Source organism: Corvus cornix, chromosome 1 (genome assembly GCF_000738735.6).
Source record: "Corvus cornix cornix isolate S_Up_H32 chromosome 1, ASM73873v5, whole genome shotgun sequence".
Classification (NCBI taxonomy): domain Eukaryota; kingdom Metazoa; phylum Chordata; class Aves; order Passeriformes; family Corvidae; genus Corvus; species Corvus cornix.
The window spans coordinates 19,171,219-19,194,115 of record NC_046332.1 but is presented as its reverse complement, the minus strand read 5'-3'; the positions used below and the strand labels follow the sequence as shown (position 1 = coordinate 19,194,115).

At 37.4% G+C, this 22,897-nt stretch overlaps 1 protein-coding gene across 4 annotated transcripts in view; it reads right to left on the bottom strand.

Moving 5' to 3' along the window:
- Positions 1-22,897, bottom strand: part of CBLB (Cbl proto-oncogene B) — a 128,809-nt gene that overhangs the window by 34,957 nt on the left and 70,955 nt on the right. For all 4 annotated transcript variants that reach the window (XM_039557733.1, XM_039557725.1, XM_039557730.1 and 1 more), the window contains exons 5-9: positions 14,618-14,774; positions 10,673-10,794; positions 8,391-8,528; positions 6,813-6,900; positions 3,640-3,771 (exon numbers count right to left, since the gene is read on the bottom strand). In XM_039557733.1, the coding sequence (XP_039413667.1) occupies positions 3,640-3,771; positions 6,813-6,900; positions 8,391-8,528; positions 10,673-10,794; positions 14,618-14,774 (637 nt within the window). The remainder of the gene's footprint in view (positions 1-3,639; positions 3,772-6,812; positions 6,901-8,390; positions 8,529-10,672; positions 10,795-14,617; positions 14,775-22,897) is intronic.

Genomic DNA, 22,897 nt, shown 5'->3' with positions numbered 1-22,897 from the left:
CACAGAAACATTCGTAACTGGTCTCTAAAAGCTTGTAAAGAAGTACTGGAGTAAGCAGGAAACAGATTAACAAATATTTAACTATAGTAAATCTTAAAATGACAGCACTTTTAAAGCTGTCTCTCTTCAACAGATTAAGTTTCACTTAAATTACTAATGAAAATGTAACTTACCTCTACAAAGCACTAAAACAGTCTTAATATTACAGGTCAGGAAGCAACATGTTTCCTTTCAGGCTTACAATTTTGCTATTTCTTCAAGAGAAAGAAGGTGAGGTGTGTAGACAGATATAATGCATTATATTCTTTATCTTTTATATTAACGATAAAGGGTTTCTTTTTCATGTGAAGTTAGGAAATGCAGGCAAGTTTTATGGCATGCAGCTCTTCTTGGAAAAACATATTCAATCCACCACAGCTGCAGCATTACTAGCATTCAGAACACCTAAAGCTACAAACAGCTTTTTTTAAGTTTACATAAAAAATCAGGACTTAACTACATTTTTAATACATTTTATAAGACACGGAATTCTTTTCACATGTTATCAGAAACAAGAACTACTTGAATTTTACTTTTTAAGTGGTATGTGTTCAATGATTTTCAAGCAGCCATATTAAATTCCTGTTACTTATTTCAGATACGTATTTTTTTCTAATGAGAAATAAACAAGAAGCCTTTAGATTCAGACTACTAAGGAACAAAAACCAGAGAAAAGTCTTTCAAGCACTTACGAAGAAATATTTCCATCAAGAAGCATAACATAGATTTGAATTATAAAAAAAAACAAAACAAAAACCCACCACCAAACAAATAAAACCACAAATAAACCCACACCCAGAAGAACCACGAAGCTTTGAGATTTCAAGGTAATTCAAAGTGATATCAGAATCACATTGTGTTGTAATTGCAGTCAGGTAGACAGACAGCTTAAGTGACATGAACACCAAAATTAAGTCTAAACAACTTACCTATACTGAAGTACAACCAAGCAAGCACAGATTTTTGATTTCTCAGATGTAAAAACAAATTTTTTCTAGCTTTTTTTTTATCTTGACACTTGCCAGTCTTACTAAACTGACAGACGATTAAGAGTTTTTGGACGAGCTGCATCACAAGGCCAGGTAAGTATAAATGATGTCTCTTGACATCATTTGCAGGATTGGTAGTGGATTTTCATTTTGTATGGAAAGACATATGTACTCTACTTCCAGCACCATAAGTACAACTAATTAGTAAACATTACTACCTCAAAAACCATCTTCAAATGATATGGTCCTACTGAAGTACCCACTGTCAAGTGAACAGAAGTCCTCCCTCACTCTACGCAATTCCTTACAGCTTCATTTTCTAAAAAAGCCCTTATCAACGAGGCACAGAGCTTTTACTTTTCAGGGCTTTCTTGTACCTATGTTGTCAAATAGTTCTGCACTAGCAGTTTCCATCCTTTCTTTTAAAAAGCCTTAGTAACCAAACACATCAGCAGACTCGTATTCAATAGTATGAATATATATCCAAGATGTCTGTATTAATACACACACTTATCCATGCTCTCAGAAAGGTTATTTAGAACATTATGAACCTTACGATACAGCCTATATGCCCATATGCTTTTAGAAAACATGTAATTTTCAGACAACAGACTTCTGTGGTGTAAATTTTACTCCTGTTGTGTAACAAAAAAAAGGAAACAAGTAAACCAAGTCTTATTTGAGCAACTGAGCTCCAGAAAGGTGAACAGCTCAATCATCCTTAGTATTCTATGCAGATCTGATGCTGCTTACTCAGTTTTTTTCTGCTTAGTGGAAACATCTGTATTGGATCTCTTGAGGCATGCCTAATGAGCCATTATGCTGCCAATTAAACAACCCACCAGAAGCTCACAACAGCTGATGCTGTTACAATGTAATATTTCTTCATTGCCTAGCTAATTATACAAAAGTTAAATTTGTAATGAAGTCTGAAATGTACCTGACCAATTACAGCTGGTAGCAATGTTCTGATGAAGCCTGGTGCTTTCAAACACGTCAGTTCTCTGAGCCTAAAATGCTTTGTCATCATCTTCCTGAATCCCTATCCCTCAGCCAAGTACTGGGGACCTCAGCTTCTCAAGCCTCCAGAGTCAGAGCACATCACTGCCCCAAGATTGGAACATGCTCCTACCATGACCCGACAACCAAAAGTACAAAGATTTCAGTCAGGGCTTCTGCTTAGCCCTGTCAGCTGAGCCAAAAAACAAATGAACAAGCAAACAAAATCAACAAACTACAGACCTCCCAGAATTTTTCAGAATTTTTTAAATCAATGATTTATGCAGTCAGACCTCTATGTCTGTCATTCAGAATGAAACCTGAAAGAATAGAGAAAGGGTACTCCTGAAATGAGAAACATTGTTCCATCTCAGCAGCTGCTTAGTAGTGAAATAAATATCCTTACGTGGGTATGCCTCAAATGGAATTTCCTCAGAATTTCTGATCTATGGCCAGTTTGAAAGATTTGTGCTTGGAACATCAAACTCAGATTTCACAAAGAACACAAAATTGGAAACTGAGAGTACTTCTTTTTCAAGAAAGCTTTATTGCTAATGGAAGAAAAACTCAAATTATACTTCTGATATATCACATTGGTTTGCCACTGAGACTTTCTTAATTAGGTAGAAAATGTCCTAATTAGAAAAGGAAAATTATGACATGAAATGAAGACATGCCACAAATGTAAGAATGAAAACACATTAATGGAGGTGAATTCATTTAAAAGCAGGTCCAAAATGGACTAGACTCAAGGATTCTTTTTACTCTTCTCACTACATTTGTAAGCAAAGACTGATTATAAACTGTGGAGCAAAGTTCTCTCTGAGAACTTGGATGAGTCTTCTCCCCATAAAATATAGATATGAAAGAAGGGGCAGGGACAATGCATAATTGTAAAGAGGAATGACCTTAGCTTTAGATTTTACTTTTTAGGTCAACTACCCTGAACTAAAGGTACCTGTTCTCCCTTCTCCCACAGACTGGTGCATCTGTGAACAAGATGGGACAAAATACACCAGCCTGTGTCACCAGGAAGTCTCTGGGTTTTTTTGATGTTCCATAAATGATGTTGAGAGAAGGGAGTTTCCCCTCCTTTCAATCTCTTAGTCCAACAACCATCTAAAATGTTTTAGTGCTACACATCTCTAACGTGAAACACAGGCATCCCAAAAGCTTAATTTTCCACAGGTCAATTCATGACCTGTACTACTGGCTGAATCCTTCTCTCACCAAAGACATCCCTTCTCCTCATAAAATGCTGTCTAGTCAGTTATTCCCAGCAGCTACGTGTCTTCTTTGTGCCTTTTAAATACATCATGAAGTGACTGAATTGGCACCAAATGCCCAGCTTGTACTGTCTGAGTAGGTACTGCACTCAGGAAATAGCTTCCACTCAGCAGCAGTCAGCAAATGGCCTTGGCAAAACTACAAGTCCAGCCTGCAAAGACTCCTGGAGCTTTGCTTTTCACAGATTTCTGGTTTGCAAAATGACGTTTATAATTTTAAATATATACATCCTTGCACCTGGAAAAGTAATCATGTACCCACATTGTAAACAGGAATGTAACAGAGAAATTCATTCTCTTCTCCACAAACTAAATTATGACAGTACCTGCCATGCTGTAAGACAAGAAGTGCACATAAGGTGTCCACAAGGCTCTATCTTCACATCCTTGTCATTCTCTGCACAGATTTTACACAGCTGAAAAGTGGAACCCATTTCACAGTACAATTCATACTGCTCCTGTAACAAAAGAAAGTCAAGTGATTACTTCTTCCCAATGATCTGTTCACAAAGAATATACTCCTCCAAATGCCGTTTCCCAACCTGCTTTCCTTATTTATCAAGGAAACTCTTGCTACTGATCTAAAAGCCACACTAAGGTTACTGAAACAGCTTACATTTTTGCTTCCTCAAACCTGTGATATACTACAACTCATGCCAAAAAGTGTTTAAGATATCTGTGCCTATTAGATTTTGTACATACTTGTAACATGTAACTGCTATGCAGGGCACACATCTGCTTTTCTTGGTTGCAGCTAGAAGGAAGAAAATGAACATACAGTTCTAAGTGAAAAGCTAAGTGATGAATGGGGACAAAACCAGGATTTTCATTTCTAGGTATGTGTTGGGGAAGATGAAACAGGAAAGCCTTATAAATATGATTGCCTGACAAAAGATTTTGGGAATATGAAAACTACAGGCGACATCGAAATGAAAGCCACTTTTGAGATACCAAGTCTTAGTTACTGAACAACTGGAAAACAATGGTATGGCCGACTGAAGGTAATCCCCTCTTAATTGAACAATACCTTCTGCTTGCAGGCAGGTCCAAGGGTCAGAGCAGACCCTACTAGCTCAGCAGAAGGGGTCCAAAGAGTAGTTTTTAGAAGTTAAGATGTAACACTCTATGGTAATATAAGAACTCTTATAGGCTGTATGTAAATGCTATAGGATTTGTATCTTGTATTAGATTGGTTAGTGACAATTAGAATATTCAGTACAGAAGATGATTTATTGTATTGTAACCAGAACTTCAGTCACTCTCTCACTCTCTCTCTTACTCTTACACACTCTTACTCTCTCTTCACACACACTTTTTCACTCTCATTCCTCTCGCTCTCTCTCTCTCTTACCCGCTTCCTCTCTTGCTCTCTTGGGCCTGCTCAGAGCTGCCAGCTGCAGCTCTAAGCAGTGCCCCTATACCCACGCCCTTTGCAATAAACCGCATGTTCCAAGATCTGCCTATAGAGATCTCTCGTCACCGTCCGTCCGAACCACCCCGCTGTCCTACAGTCTGGCGCCCATCGTGATTGCCGACCCCACACCCAGCAGCCGCAGGTATGAGTTTAGGACTAAGAATATTATTGGATTGAAAACTGACAAGTGAGAGGGCTTTCTACCTACAGCAAGGACACCGTATAGCAGTATGTTAAAGTACACAATCCTTGTGAAGGAAGCATAGCAAGAACACCCTGCAGGATAACTTGGCAACAGTCATGCACAGATTATTCAGTACTTTGCCTCCTTACAAGACTGACAGGAAGGTAGAACACCACCATTAGGAGGAATAAAAAACAGACAAAACTCAAATCCAGAACAGTTTTCTAGAATTAGTTATTGTTGAGGAACAGACAGTTAAATGCATTTGTATTGAAATAAGGTTTTTTTAGCCTTGAAAAACCAATTTTTGAAAGCTTAAAGTAAGTAGAATCCAGGTCACAGGAGAGTAAGCAGCTACTGCTAAGTAAAGTGAGGGGACATGAGGCTAAGAAAAAGACAAAACAAAAGAGAGAGCTTGTATCTGCAGCTGTAGTCAGTGTACTAAAGATGCTTACAGTGGAGCTCTAGCAAAGAATCCATTTGCAGCAATCTAGCCCTGCAGCCACTTCAATACCATCTTTTCATAGTTTAGGTAGGTATAGTGACAACTTTAAACCTCTTCAGTTATATACTATTTAAGGTAGACTCACATAATTCACACTGTTGAATCACCATCGTAATTAGCTAATGATGTCCTCATAACTACATGTTCACAAACAACTGGATTCACAACTAGATTCATTCAATGGATTCGAAATAAAATGATTGGCTTGTGAAGAACACGGTAATCACTGACCACGTGCTGCTTCTCCTTTCCTTGAGGAAAAAGTGAATATATGGGCTAGAGCACTGCTCTGCGCAACACAAATACCTGATAAATCTCCATTACTCTTTCATTATTATCTTAAGACTGGAAGGGAAAGATGGAAGTCAGACAAGTGGAAGTATTCAGGTTTTCTTCAGGTAATTGTTTTTAGGAATTCTCTTACTTACAAAACAGATATTTTTGTAACGGTATTTCTGATAATACCACAGATGGTAAAGAATGCTTCTTTTCTAAAATACTTCTGGTGATGGAATGCACATGGAGCACCCAGAAGTACAGAAGATTCAGCAGGTCATCCAGTCTGATTTGAGGAAACAGAAGATCGTTGGGAACAGTATGGCTTGTATTTAGTCTGATGTCTTTCTTTGAACATATCCTCAAGTCTTCCAGATGTTTTCATCAGGAAAAATGTTCTACACAGTATGGCTTAACCTTCTAGTCTTGATTTCAGCACCATTTTTAATCAAGCATTTGTCTTGGGGGGGCTACTTCCTACTACTTGACTACCAAACATCTGCACAATTAATCACATCATCACTTAACAAGACTTTAAACACAACTTCATAGTCTAATTTTCTCTGCAATTCTCTACAAAGTGACTCTATTTAGGCATTTAATTACTTCTGCTGTTTTCCCGATCTCTTTTTTAATTTGCACCCTAGACAAAGAAGAAAGGAGAGAACTGGATACCCCGGAACATCTTTACGATGTATGAACTATACTCCTCCTCCTGGACTTGCCAACAAACTGTACCATTCCTACTCAGGTTTCAAAACTGTTATTTGATCCTCATTTTGTTTCTGTATTCCCTCTGCTATTAGCAAGGAAAAAACAAGCTACATAAACCTGTTGTTACACAGATATCAGAAAAACCTTTCATAGCTGTTTAAAACACTTCTCACTTGGAAAAGGCTCACAATAAACAAAACATTCCAAGACATGCCATCTGCATCACCATCAGCTCTACAGTTTAAAGGATTTTTATCCTGTTCTTCACCTAAGCCCTTCTATCAACAACATTATTTTCACTCTTATGAACTTATTACTCACATTTTAATAAAAGTTTATTATTATTGCTAGGTGAGATACTAAGGGAAGTGAAGATTACAAAGTCACTCAAAACTCTGTAACATACCTGTGTGACTTTTATGTGATCATGTGGTGTGGGCTCACATAATCCTGTCAAATCAGGATTATAACTTCGTCCATCTGGGAACAGATAGCTGCATCACAAGAAGATTGTTATAAATATGCACATATCTTTAGCTTTATTAGCTAAATCATACTTAAAAAATTTCAAGGGGGCAGAATAAGTTACAGTAGACATTACTAAAATAAATCATCTTTCCTCAGCCATCTATTTTTCTTTTGAATGCAACTGAATTGCTACATATTCATTCTGACACATGCTCAAGCATATTTGTAAGAGCAGAGGAAAGGTTTTGACATCACTTGCAGAGCTACCACCAGAACGCATCTGAGCTTTGATTAGCAGATAACCTTCTAGGGGTAGCTCAAAAGAGTATTATTTCAGATCTTTGTTTCACAGTGAGCTCATACTTCCTAGTGATTTCCCCACTGAGAGCATCATGCTCAGGGACTCTTAAGACTATTTCAAGTAAAGCAGCAGAAAAGATGGTAACACATTTGTGTGTATCTGTATTGTGATATATATATTATATATGACACAATATTACTTATGTGCATATCTGTATATTATGACAAGAATCTACATGATGGGAGCATTTTAGTCACGTGGGAAATTAGCAATAGGTTAAATGGTATTACAGCAACCCTAGATTTTTCTATATTCAGGTTTATGTTACCTGTAACTTGCAAACAGTTTCTTAAAGGCCATATATTGTTAAGTCACATAATGAAAAAGTTATAGGGTACAAAAACATCACTCTGCCTTAAATATTCTCAGCTCCAGTTTTTGTCAGAGAGAAACACTACCAATATAAGTGTGCTTTTACTACAAGTATGAAATCATCATACCAGAAAAAAATACTAGACTGCATAGGACTGAGAAAAAATACATGGTTGCAAAAGATTTATCAATCTTTTTTTTTTTTTTTTTTTTGAGGATTCATCAACTACCTTTCCTTTTTCTCTCACATTATATATATTTATATTGCGTATACCAAAACATGTATCCCAGTGAAAAGATTCCAACACCAAATATTTGTCTGTTAGTTCAGCCAACCCAGTAAAAATGTACTACTTCTCCCTATAAACTTACATTCTCTAATAATTATAAATCTTTTCTGTAAACTATTAGAATGTGGAAAATGTTCTGGCTGCACAATATATAAAAAAGCAATTACATAGCTTTCAAATCATTGTCCAGAGTTAGACACATGAGTAACTGGAAGTAATAACTGTTCAACAAGCTTAAGTGCATTGGGAACTCGTGGGGGGCTGTGGGGGAAAGGAGTGATCAATGCAACAGCTGTCTCATTTTATTTTCTCGTGGAATTTATTTGCTATGAGATATGACTTTGGTTAACTTTCAGTAACTCTGGTAAATGGAATTCACTAGAAATAAGTGCTTTTTAAATGAATTAAATAAATGGTCCTTAAACTCTGAAAGAATGCTAACCACCATATGCAGATTCTCTGTTTTAAACATCTTTAACTACCTATAGAAGAATTAGGAGAACAAGGAAATCAGGATTTCATAGCCAGGGTGGCTGTAAGAATTTGTACTTACAATCCTTCCCGGCTGCCATCAATCAAAGCTTGAAACAGAGGCTTATTGTGAGGTATGGTCTGCAGTATGTTCCCATCGCCAGTCACATACCCAATGGCCCACTGGCCCAGGCGAGTGCAACTCAGTCTGAAAATGTAGCTTGATAAAAACAGGATGAATGAAAAGTCAGTGTAATTCAGAGTTCAGCAAAAAAAAAAGTGAAGAGAACAAGGATGGCTTCTGGTTCAAACACTGAATTAGGTCCCTGGATATTCGGGTCAGATTCCCAGTTCTGCCACGTTCTTTGTATAACCTTAAATAAACCTGCCTCTTCTACACTGTCAGTTTCTCACAGGCGGAAATAAAGTAAGAGTAGCTGCCTACCCCCTGCTTTTCATCTGCCTGTGTTTTAGTTCTCAGAGTGAAAGCTGCACATTCACTGTGAACAGTCTCACTCAAGACATGTCCATAAACCTCTTCAAGAAGAGTGTATGATATTATCAAGTCTCCATAGCTACAACAGACACCTTTTGTGCGCACACAGGCCAATAACCTGAACAAATGGAAGGAGAAATACAAAGCATCTTTAGATGCAACAGTAATGGGGAAGATGAAGGATAAAACCTATCCTACTAGCAAATGGTAATTTTGTGTGAGCCTGTGAAGGTGAACAAAAGAAGTATCACTTCTGTTTTGGAAAAATCAGGTATTAACTACACAATTGGACTTAGATTTAAATACTTCTGTGTGTTACAGGCAATAGCTGGGAGTATACATAATGTAGACAGAGAACTGAATCAGAAGAAAAGGAAGATTACAGGCAACAGGATTGGGGGTGTATAGTGCTTCATACTAAAAACTCTACTCCCTTTCATGTCAGACACCATCCCACATGCACAAACTTCACTGCGAAAAGCATCTCACAGCAAAAGGCCACAAACTCAATTCTGTATTACAGAGCAGCGTTTCTTAATTACACATCTATAATTTATTTCACTCCAAATTATTATGAGAAATCTAAACCTCTCTGAAGTTTGACAGAGCTCTTACAACCTTCAGGAGAGCCCATATTACATTGAAGTTCTAACTATTCATTTGAACAGAATCTTGTAATTTGCAGGATGTTTTAGGCAGATTAAAGAAGAAATTTTACTTCATATCCCCTCTTTCACACTCCAGCACTTCACTTAAGCAATTCAGAAAGTAATTTTCTGGTATGTAATAGAAAGCTATTTTAGAACTAATTCTTTATTTACAAGGAACATAAAAGCTACTTGGGGTAATTTCTCTGTTACAGCATCAGGATCAATAATAGAGAAAATACTAAATATATCAAACACTCTCAAAATCAACCTAGTTATTTGACTTATGTAGTAGTGTCCATGAGTATCAAGCTAAAAATCAGTGGAACCACAAGATTTTTGTATATATGCACTTGACTACTTTGGTAACTTAAGATACAGTATACTGTTTGCTAAAAATCAAAAGAAACCAAGTACTGAATATGGGTATAGCTGTTGTGAAGTTTTGAAGTTGGCAGACTTCACTAATGAGTTTCAAAACAATGCACTTTATGCGTACATGTGTTTCTGCAGAAGTTTACACAAGTAGGCATTAGGGAAAAAGATTCGTAACTTTAAGATAAAATTAGCAAAATAAATGCTAAGTAATGTAGGATTAAAGTAATTACTGAATTTTTTTTCCTCCCATCTGGAAGAAGAAAAAAACCCCAGGACAACAGTGACATAAATGGTAAAACCTCAGTTTAAATAATTTACTATGTATAGCACCACAAAGAAAGTATTTAAAAACTCAACAGGTCATGATCTTTAATCTGACTGATTGCTTTTCTAGGTGAAGAGTTTATGATATAGAATGATTACTGTAAAGGAAAAAAAGAGATATGAAACACAAATGGAACACAAAAGCACGGATTAAATTTATGGCTTCAATGTTACCATGAAAGTTGTTAAGATGATTTTTTACTATTAAGTAAATTTCAAGGTAAATTTTGAAAATCAAATTATATTTTAAAATACACTTTTCAAGAATGCATTGCTTGTTTTACCTGATTCAGAAGAACAAAGAAAAAGCAATTTATTTTCAATTTCTTTCTGTTAATTTTTACATATTTAGACTTTTATGTGCTAATACAGTATTTTTTTGCTTCACTTCTTCAGTGCTAAAGTGAGTGTTAAATAAAACACAAAAATATGCAAAATAGAAGTGCGAACCTAGAATAATTATATAGGTTCTGAGACAGCAAGTTTATTTGAAAAGCAGTACGCAGCAAAACCTCTCACCTCCCAGGTTTAGTGCTGTATTTCTGCAGCCTTGCTTTCACTTCATCATACGTCAGGAATGCCATATATCCAGGATGTGTCACAGCTAAGAAGTTCCAATTCCTTAAGATTGAGCCCCACGGCTACAAAGAGAAGGCAAACAAGTGAGGAGAAGCAGCCAGGTAGCTCTTCATTTCTAAAAAAACTCAGGTCTGTAGGTCAGAGACACGTGAAGTGTTCTCAGCTTCAGCTGAAAAACACACACTTTTGCTTTAGGTCTAATTGGTACAAAGGACTGTCCTATATACCCGACTTTGCTACAAGTGTTCCTTCGAAAGAATTATTCCAAGAACACCAAGTACAAATTTTTGGATAAGGATTTTGAAGACCCTGAATTTAAGAGACCTTCTATTCACAGCTACATTAAATATTAAACATCATGTTTAGTTAGAACCTGGAAAGTATGACTCCATGATGGTTTAATAAAACCACAATTAAGCCTATTCTTGAGAGGTCCTGAAGCACTTTCATAGTTAATGATAAGCAACATTAACAAATGAATTGTAATAAAGCCACTAATTTGAGCTGTCATTCCTTTTTTTATTCTCTACCTCTTGATTTCTTCAGTCACCATAATGGTATTAAAGACAGAGAACAAAACAAATATTGACAGCACTTCACCTGAGTATTTGCTGACCTGAATAGCAAATGCTTCAAACAACTCAGTGAAACATGCCTGATATGCTATCACTTCAAAGAATACAGAACAGTCCTTTACTGTAAATGAAGGATGATTTTTTTTGAGTAGTGGATTAATACAGATTTATAAATGTCCATTGCCAGCATTTGGGAAGACAAGAAACTGCCTCTGAATGGTTTGCAGATTTTTTTATCTATTTCTCTAAAGATCAAGGCAGGTGAAGTTAAGTGACACAAGACAAGATGCTTGTGTTCTTATGTGCCCTGCAAATTCCCTTTAAAAGATTTTTTAAGGGCTAATGAGGCAGAGATGAAATGCCTGTGTGACATGCTTGAGCAGATTATCCTAACAGTTCTGCTTGAGAGTGTTACATTTCCCAGGCAAACCCTAACCACTACTTACACAGAGATGATCACCTGTTTATTTTAAAATTTATACTACTTCGAGTTGGACACATGGAATAGAAGACAGGTTTCAGCAGAGAGGCCATAAGAAACCTGAAGTGTTTAAATTTGTCCAAAACCAAGGAGGGAAAAAAAAAAAAAAAAAATCACAGTTCCTAGATTCAACACTGCATTTCACCAGCTCCTTCAACAACTTCAACAAGGCCGAGTGCAAGGTCCTGCACAGCTTGGGGCAATCCCAAGCACAAGTACAGGCTGAGTGGAGAATGGATTGAGAGCAGACCTGATGAGCAGCACTTGGCCATGCCGGTGGATGAGAGGCCGGACACAACCCAGAGCAAGGTGCACTCAGAGCCCAGAAAGCCAAATGTGTCCTGGGCTGCATCCAAAGCAGCATGGCCAGCAGGGTGAGGGAGGGGATTCTCCCTCTCCTCAGCTCTTGTGAGACCCCACCTGGAAAACTGCATCCAGCTCTTGGGCCCCCAGAACAGGAAGGACATGGACCTGCTGGAGCAAGCCCAGAGGAGAAGGAAGATATCAGGTGGATGGAACACCTCTCCTATAAAGACAGGCTCAGAAAGTTGGGATTATTCAACCTGGAGAAGAGAAGGCTCTGGGGAAACCTGGACCAGCATCCCAGTACCTAAGCAGGTCTACAAGAGAGCTGGAGAAGGACTTTACAAGGGCTTGGAGTGATAGGACAAGGGGCAACAGTTTTGAACTGAAAGACTGTTGGTTTAGGTAGGATGTTTGGAAAAAATTCTTCGCTCTAAGTGTTATGAAGGCACTGGAACAGGTTGCCCATGGAAGTTGATCCACAGCTTTTCAGTTGATGCCCCACTCTTTAAAGTGTTCAAGGCCAGGTTGGATGGAGCTCTGAGCAACCCGGTCTAGTGGAACGTGTCCCTGCCTATGGCAGGGTGGTTGGAACAACATGATCTTTAGGGTCTCTTCCAACCCAAACCATTCAAAGGCAAGAACCCATAGCTTGCCTTGTGTACACAGAGTCTTACAAGAGCAGAAGTGCTAAATGGGACAAGATTTCTCTTCCATGGAAGTATTTTCACATCAAAGCACATGCTAACAGCAACAGACTGAAGTTCCTTCAGAGCATCCAGATACTCTGCTGTGCTAACCCCTCTGGTCAGGGAACACAGCACTTAAAGCTGTGCATACATACAGTGGGGAGGCAGGGGGAGCAACTTCACTTTCACAGGATCTCCATAAAAACTAGTCTTACTTTCTTCAGTGAATAAGGATCATTACAAATGCAGCTTTTCTGTAACATAACCCACAGTTGGCAAAACAGTATTTTGATTACTTAATTGGGATTTTCTCTGTGGGTGTATGCACACATAGTTACAGAAGCTGTTTAAACACTAAAGAAGTAAAATGTAACCTCATGGGAATGGTTCTCAGACCAAGTTCAGTGCAAGTTCAGTTCAACAGTTAGGCAGCTATTGCACCTAATCTGTTTGGCAAAACATTTGTCTCTGCTTCTTTGCTGAATTAAAAGTTAACCCTTACCAGTCATCTCTCTTTACATGTATCAATACTGCTGATCCCCTTCTTCTAGCACAAGGCAAAGTACTGAATCAAACAGGCAATGGCCTCACAAAGAAAGTAAGTGACCAATATTTGAGGTTAAATTAAACAGAGATTACTGACACCATTAACATTTGTAACTATGATACTGTTTTGACTCATAACGGAGAAGAGATAATCAAAACTCTATATACTAAAATCATCAATCCCCTCTTGCCAGATTTTAATGCCAACTTCATAATGGCACCCTTTCCCACAACAGCAAAACTAGGACATCTAAGCAACAATTAACACAGGATAATGTGGAAAACAGAACAAACATCAACACAGGGCTTGATATAAAATTGATATTTTGAACATATCTCCATCAGGCTAAAGAACGATATATTCATTTAGGTTGGAAAAAGACCTTTAAGATCTAGTCCAGCTGTTAACCCAGCACTGCCAAGTCCCCCACTAAATAAGGTCACTAAGTGCTTGATAGTCCTTTCAGTGAAGAAACTTCTCCTAAAATCCAGTCTAAACCTCCCTAGTGCAACTTGAGGCTCTGTACTAGTTTATCACTTTACAGGGTAAAGAGAATAAATTATCAAATAAATGGTTGTATATCTCAATGGCTTCTATATATAAAAGAAATACCCGAAGTGATAAATTCAGAGGCAGGACATCTAATATGGAAGCAAACTACCACAGTCTTCTATACTGACTAAAATACTTTAAGTAGGTTCTGTAGAAGGAACACAAGGTTAAAACAAGGCACATAACATACATAACAACCTTATTTCAGATAAATATTAACAGTAATACAATTAATGATATTCCCAAATATAGCTCCTTGTTGAAAATAAACAGCAAAGCATTAATGGCAAAAAAAAATGTTCATGAAGAAAAGACGTAGGCCTACCTTTAGCCTAAAACAAAGTAATATGTAGCTGTCTTTATGTGTTTGTAGCAATACCTCATGTATGTAGATACAAAAGCACAACAAAAAACACAACTAAAACTCTGATTATCAGGAGGTCTACTTTTCTAGGAATGTATTTAAAAATAGTGAAAAGCAAGCAAGCAGCAAACACAAAGGTCTTGCAATAACACTAGACGTGTGCAGAAATGAAGCAGGTGCTGCTGCATGCTTTCCGTTTTTCAGATGTGGGTGTTGCTGCCTCAAACACCTCTGAAGGACTAAAAGAAATACACAATTTATTTCTAAATCATAATGTTTCAGTTCTTTCAGTTTTTTTAAAAAATCTGCTCCCTTGCCCTCAGGGCAGTAAGTTTCTCAAATTCACACAAGTATCTAAAATTTTTAAATCTTACCTGAAATAATCTAGTGAAGATATCAAATTCGAAAATTGAAATGTAGTCATTGCAGGTCAAATCAATAGTAGATTTAAGAGCCATTGCTTCCAAACCAGAGCTAATCTGATGAACTTCATGAAGGCACTGCCTGAACACTTTCCACGGCACTATAGTTCTGTTAAATTAGTAGAAATAATAAATTCAGTAAAATAACATATTTAAGATTTGGTATCTCATTTAGACATCAAAATAGAACTTTTAAAGAAGTGAAGTGGAATATTAATTTGGTTTCTCTACAGAGACAAAAAAATACAAATTAAGTTTTCTGAAAGCAGCCTAAGCAAATGCAAGAATGGCTTACCTTCCTTTAAAAACAGCTGAAGTGTCATTTATTTCACAATGATAAATATTCAAGCTTCCTTAGGAGGACAACAAAAAGAACACTGAAGAAACTAAAATACCCTACCAAGCAGGTGCTGCAAACAATCTCACGTCCTTTCAGAGATAATGTAAAGGACCAGCTCTGTGCTTGGTAAAGAACTCCTTTCTTCACAGCCTCACTTTCCAGAATGATAAGCATCAATTTAATATCTACAGAGATGTAATTTTTGCTATAGCTAAAGCTCATCAACAGTGGTCAAGTAACATGACAGCAATCAACCAGATACCACTAGGGTCCAAGCCCTGCCATAAGCCATGGCAGCTACATTAACTTTAATAGACAGGAAATTAGAATTATCCTTTCTAACACACAAAGCCATGTTCTGTCAGATTCAGCTTCTATTTGCACGCTTGAAGATAATGCAGGTTAGTTATTTTACCAACTGAGTTTTTGTATTTGGAAACTGGGATGAGGCTGATCACTTGGATGTGCTCCATCTTATCACTCTCAATAACAGCAATTCTTCTTGTGTCAGGGTGAAACCCAAATTTTGCCAAGCCGTAACACCTTCTCTTAAAAATGCTCTGCCACACATTGAGATCAGATTATATTATGTTTAAAAACATTCTAATTAACCAAGATATAAGCAATGCATAATTATTTAGGACAAGATCTCACACATTCATAGTAATATTTTGTTAGTAACTGCTAAATCAACTAAAGACACAGACCTCACAGACTTAGTAATATTTCCTGTAAATTTTATTAGATCAAACTGCCTTTGTTTTTCCAACTATTTTTCTCATGCACAAATGTAAATTACTTAGTATGGGGGGGGGAAGGGGAAACCAACTGTATTAAGTTGGTCCTGCGTAACAAATACTGTGCAGTTATCCTAAAATAAAACAAGCAGTAATTTGAAGTACAACACTAAAGATACACTCCTGTATTTTTAATGCATAAGATATTTGCTACATTTCTAAGTGGAAAGAAATCCACTTGTTACATGCAGGGTTGTATTGAGAAAGTCATAAATGACAAAATGGGAAGTATAATAGATCTCAGCAGATACTTTCATCTGCGTATGAAAAACAGGAAACCACAAAGAGCTGAAGAGAGATACCACATCAGATGCCATTTAAGAAAGAATGCACATCAAATTTTTATTACAGTAAAGAGAATGAAACATTGCATTAAATTCAGACAAAAAAACTACAAAAGTCAGTGCTTTTGTGGTGTTAAAGTTGTCTCAGTTCAAGTGCCTACTGCTTATTTAGCTCCTGTAACCATGGCTCCAAAATGTTTTCTGATTCTCTTTATAAACCACCCTAAATGGTTACAGCACTGGGATCATGCTGAAACGGGGTTAGAAAAGGTTCAGGGTTCACTGTGGGGTTTTGTGATCTTTTTGTTTGGTTGTTCTTTTTTGGGGGGTTTTTTGAGGACGGTTGTTTATTTTATTGCTTTGAGGCTTTTTTAAAGGTTAAGACAATAACCTTTAAACAAAAAAACACAATAGTAGAGCATTTATCAGATATGATCACAGCCATACTACACCTTAACAACTCGTTTTTCATGCCTTACCCAAGACAGTATCTTAGATGCAACTACTAAGTAGGATCTTAGGCCGTCTATTCACTTACACTGCACCCCCCAAAACTCCACCAGCAACACAGAAAACAAAAGTCTTCAGGAGAATGTTTTTAGAGCTCTGTTGGCTAGCACTTTGGACAAGACAGAAACCAGATGCTGGGAAATTAGTGGTTAGCTAATGAAATAATATCTAAGGTGATTTTTTGTGATTTTTCCAAGAAGCGTTTGGAATAGTGGTGGCCCAAATTTAAAACACACTAAATTCAACAGATTTATTTTCTCTGCAGCGTCATGGAACAGGTCTTTTATCTTTTTCTTTATTTAAATGAAGGTGTGAACTGGTTGTTGAAACCTGTTAACTCCTATTTCTCAGCAGCTATTTTATAGAGTCAGCATTCCTAAATACTTTGAAACAGCAACAGCCAGGGATCATTTCTCGCCCAGTGTCTCTCTCTCCAGTTTATCCACACATATGCAGAGCTCTTTTGAGGCCTTGCAGACAGCGCACACCCACTCCAAATGCGGGTATTACCGAGTCTTCACAAGGTGAAGGTTTCTGCAATGTCCTCTCCTCCTGCTCCTACATCACTGAAACCTGGTGACCTTTCAGGCACCCTGAGAAACACCCTCCTCTGGCAGAGATCTGGGAGGGGTCACACAGAATGAAAGAAACTTTCAGAGATGGCTGCTAAGTTGAGTTTCTGTTTGAATTAACATTTCACTGCTCTTGCTTTCTCGTGTTTTAGGGATACACAGCCTTGGAAGGCACCTGTTCATTATTCAAATCTGAAGAGTTACTTTAACTTGACTTTTGGTTGGTGGCAGGGGTGGTGGAAAGGGAAGGAGAACAGGACTTATCAAACTAAGGCTGAGATCGGGACTGTCCTAGTTAATAGCACGTTTAGACTGTTATCTAAATATATATGTGTTTACATATATAAAACACAGAAAGAAAAAAATAAAATCCTGTTTGCAATGAAACCACTGCCTGCCACATTCATCTCCTGAACCACAGACGGTATCTCCTATAAATATTTTCAGGGATCTTTTTGTAGCATTTGTTGCATCATGTCCTAATGATCCTCGCACCAGAGGCTGGCAGATACTATGCACATGCCTCATGCTATTAGGCTGAACCTGCGGACACTTGTCTAGGAGATGAGTCAGTCAGCTCTGCTTTCTGCTCATCAGAAGGATGTGATTTGATGTCTTGGTAACATTAGTTCTCTACAGAATTAGGCTGAGGATGTGCAGTGTCTGAGTATTTCAGGTATTTAATTGTAGTTACATAAGCTATCCCCTGTAGAAGAAGTGCTCATGACTGACTCCAGCTGAGACAATGTTCTGGGGAGTCTCTCACACGAGAGGATGGTACTAAACAGTGACTGTACTTCCCTCAAAGGTCTGATGCCCAAAGTTTACAGCCCTACTGCATGTGCACACATTACAAATATATATACCCAGAGCTTTGGTAACAGTTTCTCTTTTTATAATACAATTTGGGAAAAAAAGAAGAAAATCTGACTAAATTACACATACATACTGTTACTGTGCTACATGTTAATTTATTGCAACCCTCTACCAGTTCAAAAATCCTCAGAGAGATAATATTAGAAGGAAACAAAAATATGAAGAAAGCCACAATGTACACAATGTACAGAAGTAAAAGGATAGAAGGACCTTTTACAAGGAAATCCTAATCTCTACCTGCCAGTCTTTTAGGAAATGATTTATACACCCCATGTCCTTGTACTGCCTTTCTTCATCATTAGAGTAGAAGCAAGCCCACGCCAATTCAAGGAAAGAAAACAAAATAAAACAAATGATCCTGAAAAATATTTCCTGAAGGGGTTTTCTGTGCATCTCTCAAATCAACAAAAATATCTGGATCTTGGTATTTACCCTGGGATTGTTTTCTTAAAGAGTCCTGTCAAAAATCCTAAAATAAGTCATTTCTCCTGTCAAAAAACCCTAAAATAAGCCATTTCTCCATAGGCCTCTCTAAATGACACTACTTCTCTCCCTTTCTTCTACAAGAGTAAATCTAGTAAGTGTATTTGAAGAATGATGAACTCAAAAGTGTTCTAACTGAAGTGTAAGATTTTAAAAATACTGTTATATAAGATGGTATCTGTTTACTATTGTTGGCACACATCAAAGCCAAGTATGACTCTATAATCTTAAATACAGTGTTTTAAACACCACCCACACAACTTCCACATGCTTAAAGGAAAAGGGATTAGTGTCTAGCATATGATTTTCAAGCAATTTAGCAGAGGAATTTAGGTCCTCTCTTCCCTCCTGCCCTGATCATGTGTACATAGGATTTTCTAAAACTCCCCAAATGTTGCTACATTATTAAAAAGCAAAAAGACATTAAAATAAACCTGGAGATGAAGCATATATTTTCTGAGCACAAAGAGTACAGCACTTGTGTAAAACTGCAGAGATGCAGCTATCCTGGAATGTCAAGTGACACTGCTTCCATTTGAACCAGAGCAGACCACAAGAATGTCTAGGGAGGTAAACATGTACCTGTATAACTTACAGTGAACATTTTTGTCTGCAAGAGACTCTCAAATGCTGCCAAAAAACACACCACAAAAAGGCCATTACTGTTTCTAGGGCAATCTAAAAAATATTCAAACAAATACTGACCCAGATAGAAACAACATTCTTTGTAAGTCTGCAGTGAGCAATGTGGATTTTGACTTATCACCACTGAAAAGAGCATTTTCTTAAGGTGGCTGCTTCATTTTTAAGTGAGAGGCCACATGTTTTCACTGTTTCTGAACTGCAGAGCAAATAATTGACACACAGAAGGCTTGAGAAGTTCAGTCCTAAGGGAAAAAAGGAATTCTGCCATATCATGCCAGTACAATTGCTAAATACTGACATCATTCCAAACAAATATGGATTAATCTAATGAGAACAGAGATGGCAAAAGAGAGAAAATGAACCTTATGAAATGGGGAAAAGATACCATCAGAAAAAGCCACTTCCAAAGCTGTGTAACTGGACATTGCTGGAGAGACAGCAAGTTCCTTAAGAGATACAGGAAGTCTGCATGTCCCCAAAGGGGACACTTCTCTATATTTTCAACTCTGATCTCTAACCACAATCCCAAAGCACGCTCATGCTTTTGCACATCCTTTTATACCTAAAACACTGCTCTCCTGCCTATCCATTGAGAATCTGTTCTCCTGTCTCAGAACCTTTTGCACCAAGTATCAGAACTTTCTTCTCTCTATCTTTTGTACATGCAATTTTACCTTATTCTTAGCTACCCAGAATAGCTGTGAAGACTGTTCTTTTCCATTTTCTAACTCTATCTTGCAAATTTCCACTGACTTGCTCTTCTCTATAATATTACCTGTTGTTTTATTCAATCTTTTTCATCTTGCATTTGTAGGAAAAAGGTTTAGTGAGATTTCTGTCTCACTAGCACCCAGGGAACAGTACTTTCTGTCTCTAGCTCAAGTTTAAACAAGTTTATCAATAAGCCTGTGCTACTGATCTGCTGAGGAAAGAACCACACCCCAAAAGCCCTGTTCCTGTTCACATCCTCCTCTTTAAAAGTTCCTGTTGCTATAACACCTGTCTTGACAGTGATGAAGGTGATGGTATTTGGACCACTGCCTCTTCCTCTTTCATCTCTGTCTTTTGCTTCCCTTCACAGTTCAGTTCATACTCAAATTTGAAGCTCTTTGGGCCAGGACCAACTCTTCAGTCTGTATTTCTACACTGTTCAGGCAGTAATAGGGCTCTTGGGCACTATCAGCAGCAAGAACAGAAAATCAAGTAATAAATTATGGGGATTAACAAGGTGTTAAAACTTAGTTTATCTGAGGTCTCTTGAACTTGGAAACATTTAACTGTCAGATAAGTTGTTCATTGTGGTCTGCCTGTTTTACTGCTTCTTCTGTGAACCCAAACCACTGAGGCTGTGTCTGCTCTCTCCTGAGCCAAAAAGCACTGACCACAGCAGAACCACAGCTACTCAAAGTTTAGAGTATCAATTTGAAATGCACTATTTAACTGCTACTGAGAAATCAATAGCCACATTTTTTCATAAATTCCAATAAAAAATAAATACATTTCAGACCTCATCTAGAAAAAAGTATAGGAGCATTAAAATAGTAATGTCTTTGATCCCAACAGGGAAAGAATTTCTATTTCCTCAGCAACTAAAAGGTGTAGGGAAATCAATGTATCTGAAAACAATAACAGAAATGCTTCAAATTTTTTAAAGTTTCACAATGAAGGATAAAAAGCTTAAAAGATAAATAAATGGCAGAACTATGGAAAAGTGAAAACCTAAGAATATTGACATTTTGCTGCTGATTCATTCTGCAACATGAAGACAGCCACAAATCACAAATTTCAATAGTTACCAAGCCCTGCATGACTTCACTGTAGTTTTCAAATTCAGAAGCTGAAAGATCTATTAGGTCCTCTTGCCTGCTGTCCTTCTCAGTCCAGGATTACTCCCAGTGGCATTTTGCACGTTTTTACTCAGAAGAGCAAACCAGTAAAAGATGTAAGGTGCTAATAAAATGAGTGAGGAATCAGGGGAAATCTTCATCAAGCACTATACAGTAATAAAATGTGGATAATGAAGATGCTATCAGATTGTGTTTTATATGCATATTTACAACCCACTGGGGGGGGGTTATTAAAGTATCTGTGAACAAATGTAACTGCTGGTTATATGGCTTACAATTTCATAGTTCCACTTAACATTACTGTTTAGCTGCACATGTAACTAACACTTGCTTCAGCACAACTATAATGGTGAACCAGGGGTGAAGATTCACTCCACTAAAACCACTTGCTCCAATCACTGTACTCTGTCAGTCACTATAAATTCAGAAAAATCACATCTCAACTTCACCACTTTCCTGCTTTTGGAATTATGAAGTTATTTCTTGGTATAGGTAAAGCTGGTGTGAATTTATTTCTTAGTTCTTTTTTTAGTCAGCTCCTTTACATTCTTTAAGAGGCTCTCTTCTTCCACATAGCCGGTGAAAATGCCAGAGAGAACCTATTCCAGGCATTCAGTCTTTGGAATGTTCTCATTCGTTCCTGATTTTTGTTTTCAGAAAGTAAATCCAAACTCTCTATTGCTCATCTCCCTGATAACTTTTCTCTGTCCGCTTCCTTTACAAACTCAATACACCAAAATCATCCTGAGCCTTCAATTGAACACTGCTGACCTCCTCACCTACCCCCTAATCTGGATACATGTTTTACTTCATCCTTGCAGAAAAATCAATACCTCCATTTTTTCCTTCTTCATACTGCTATTAGCATCCTTCTCCTTTCACCCAGACAATCAAAATCTCATTATCTCCCACCTTGATTTATCAGTCCTCCCTATACACTCCTAAACCCCACATCAGTGTCTCCAGATCCCTTCCAAACATCTTATAACTTCCAGGTTTCCCATTCCCCTCTCAAACGTGCAATACTGGAAAAACTTCACAATTGGAAAGGCTCTGACTGTGCTCCTTTTACACTTTTCTGCCTGTGTGAGGGCTGACGACTTCCATTATTGATGTATCTGCTGCTCTCACAAAGCAGTCTCTCTCAGACAAGCTTCCCCAACTACTGGCATTATCTAGAAGTTTTTTAGGGGGTACCAGACATGTGAAAGCTGAGAAGGTATCTGCAGGCCAAGAATATGTGGTTATCTCAGCACTTTGCACTGAGGGAGCTGTTCAAATTGCTTACTGAGTTCTACACAATGTTTTCAACAGAAATCCAAAGAGCAGCTACATGTATGACCCAAGGCTTGAAAGAGCCTAGCCATTTATTTTGCTCATGAGTTTGAAGCCATATGAATGTACGCCTGACTAGCTCTAAACACAAAAAGAAGGACTGCATGGTATGACACTTACTAGTAACAGATAAATAAACTTAGTGGCAGCTGCACAATTTTGCAGCAAGTGTACAGACAGACAAACGTAACCAACAAAATTAAGTGTTCTCCATTCACTGGAAAAAAATCTTTTTTCCTTTTTTAAAGTAAAACTGGACTCATTAAAATTGTCTGGTTTGGATTTTTTTCCTCAGCAAACTAAAATATGTTGCTTTCTGTAAATGGAAGTGTAGGTCACATTTTCAAAAACTGAAAGCCAAACAGTTAACTTAAAAATATAAATTACTATTGGTGACCTTCTTGCTATTTAAAATATTTCAAATTAAAAAATAAAAAAATGTCATATTTCAGAAAGAAATGAGTGCAACAAGTTGATTATACAAAAAAGCATCTAATTCGTTATGTTTAGAAACAGGAAGGTTGTTTTCATGATAATACTATG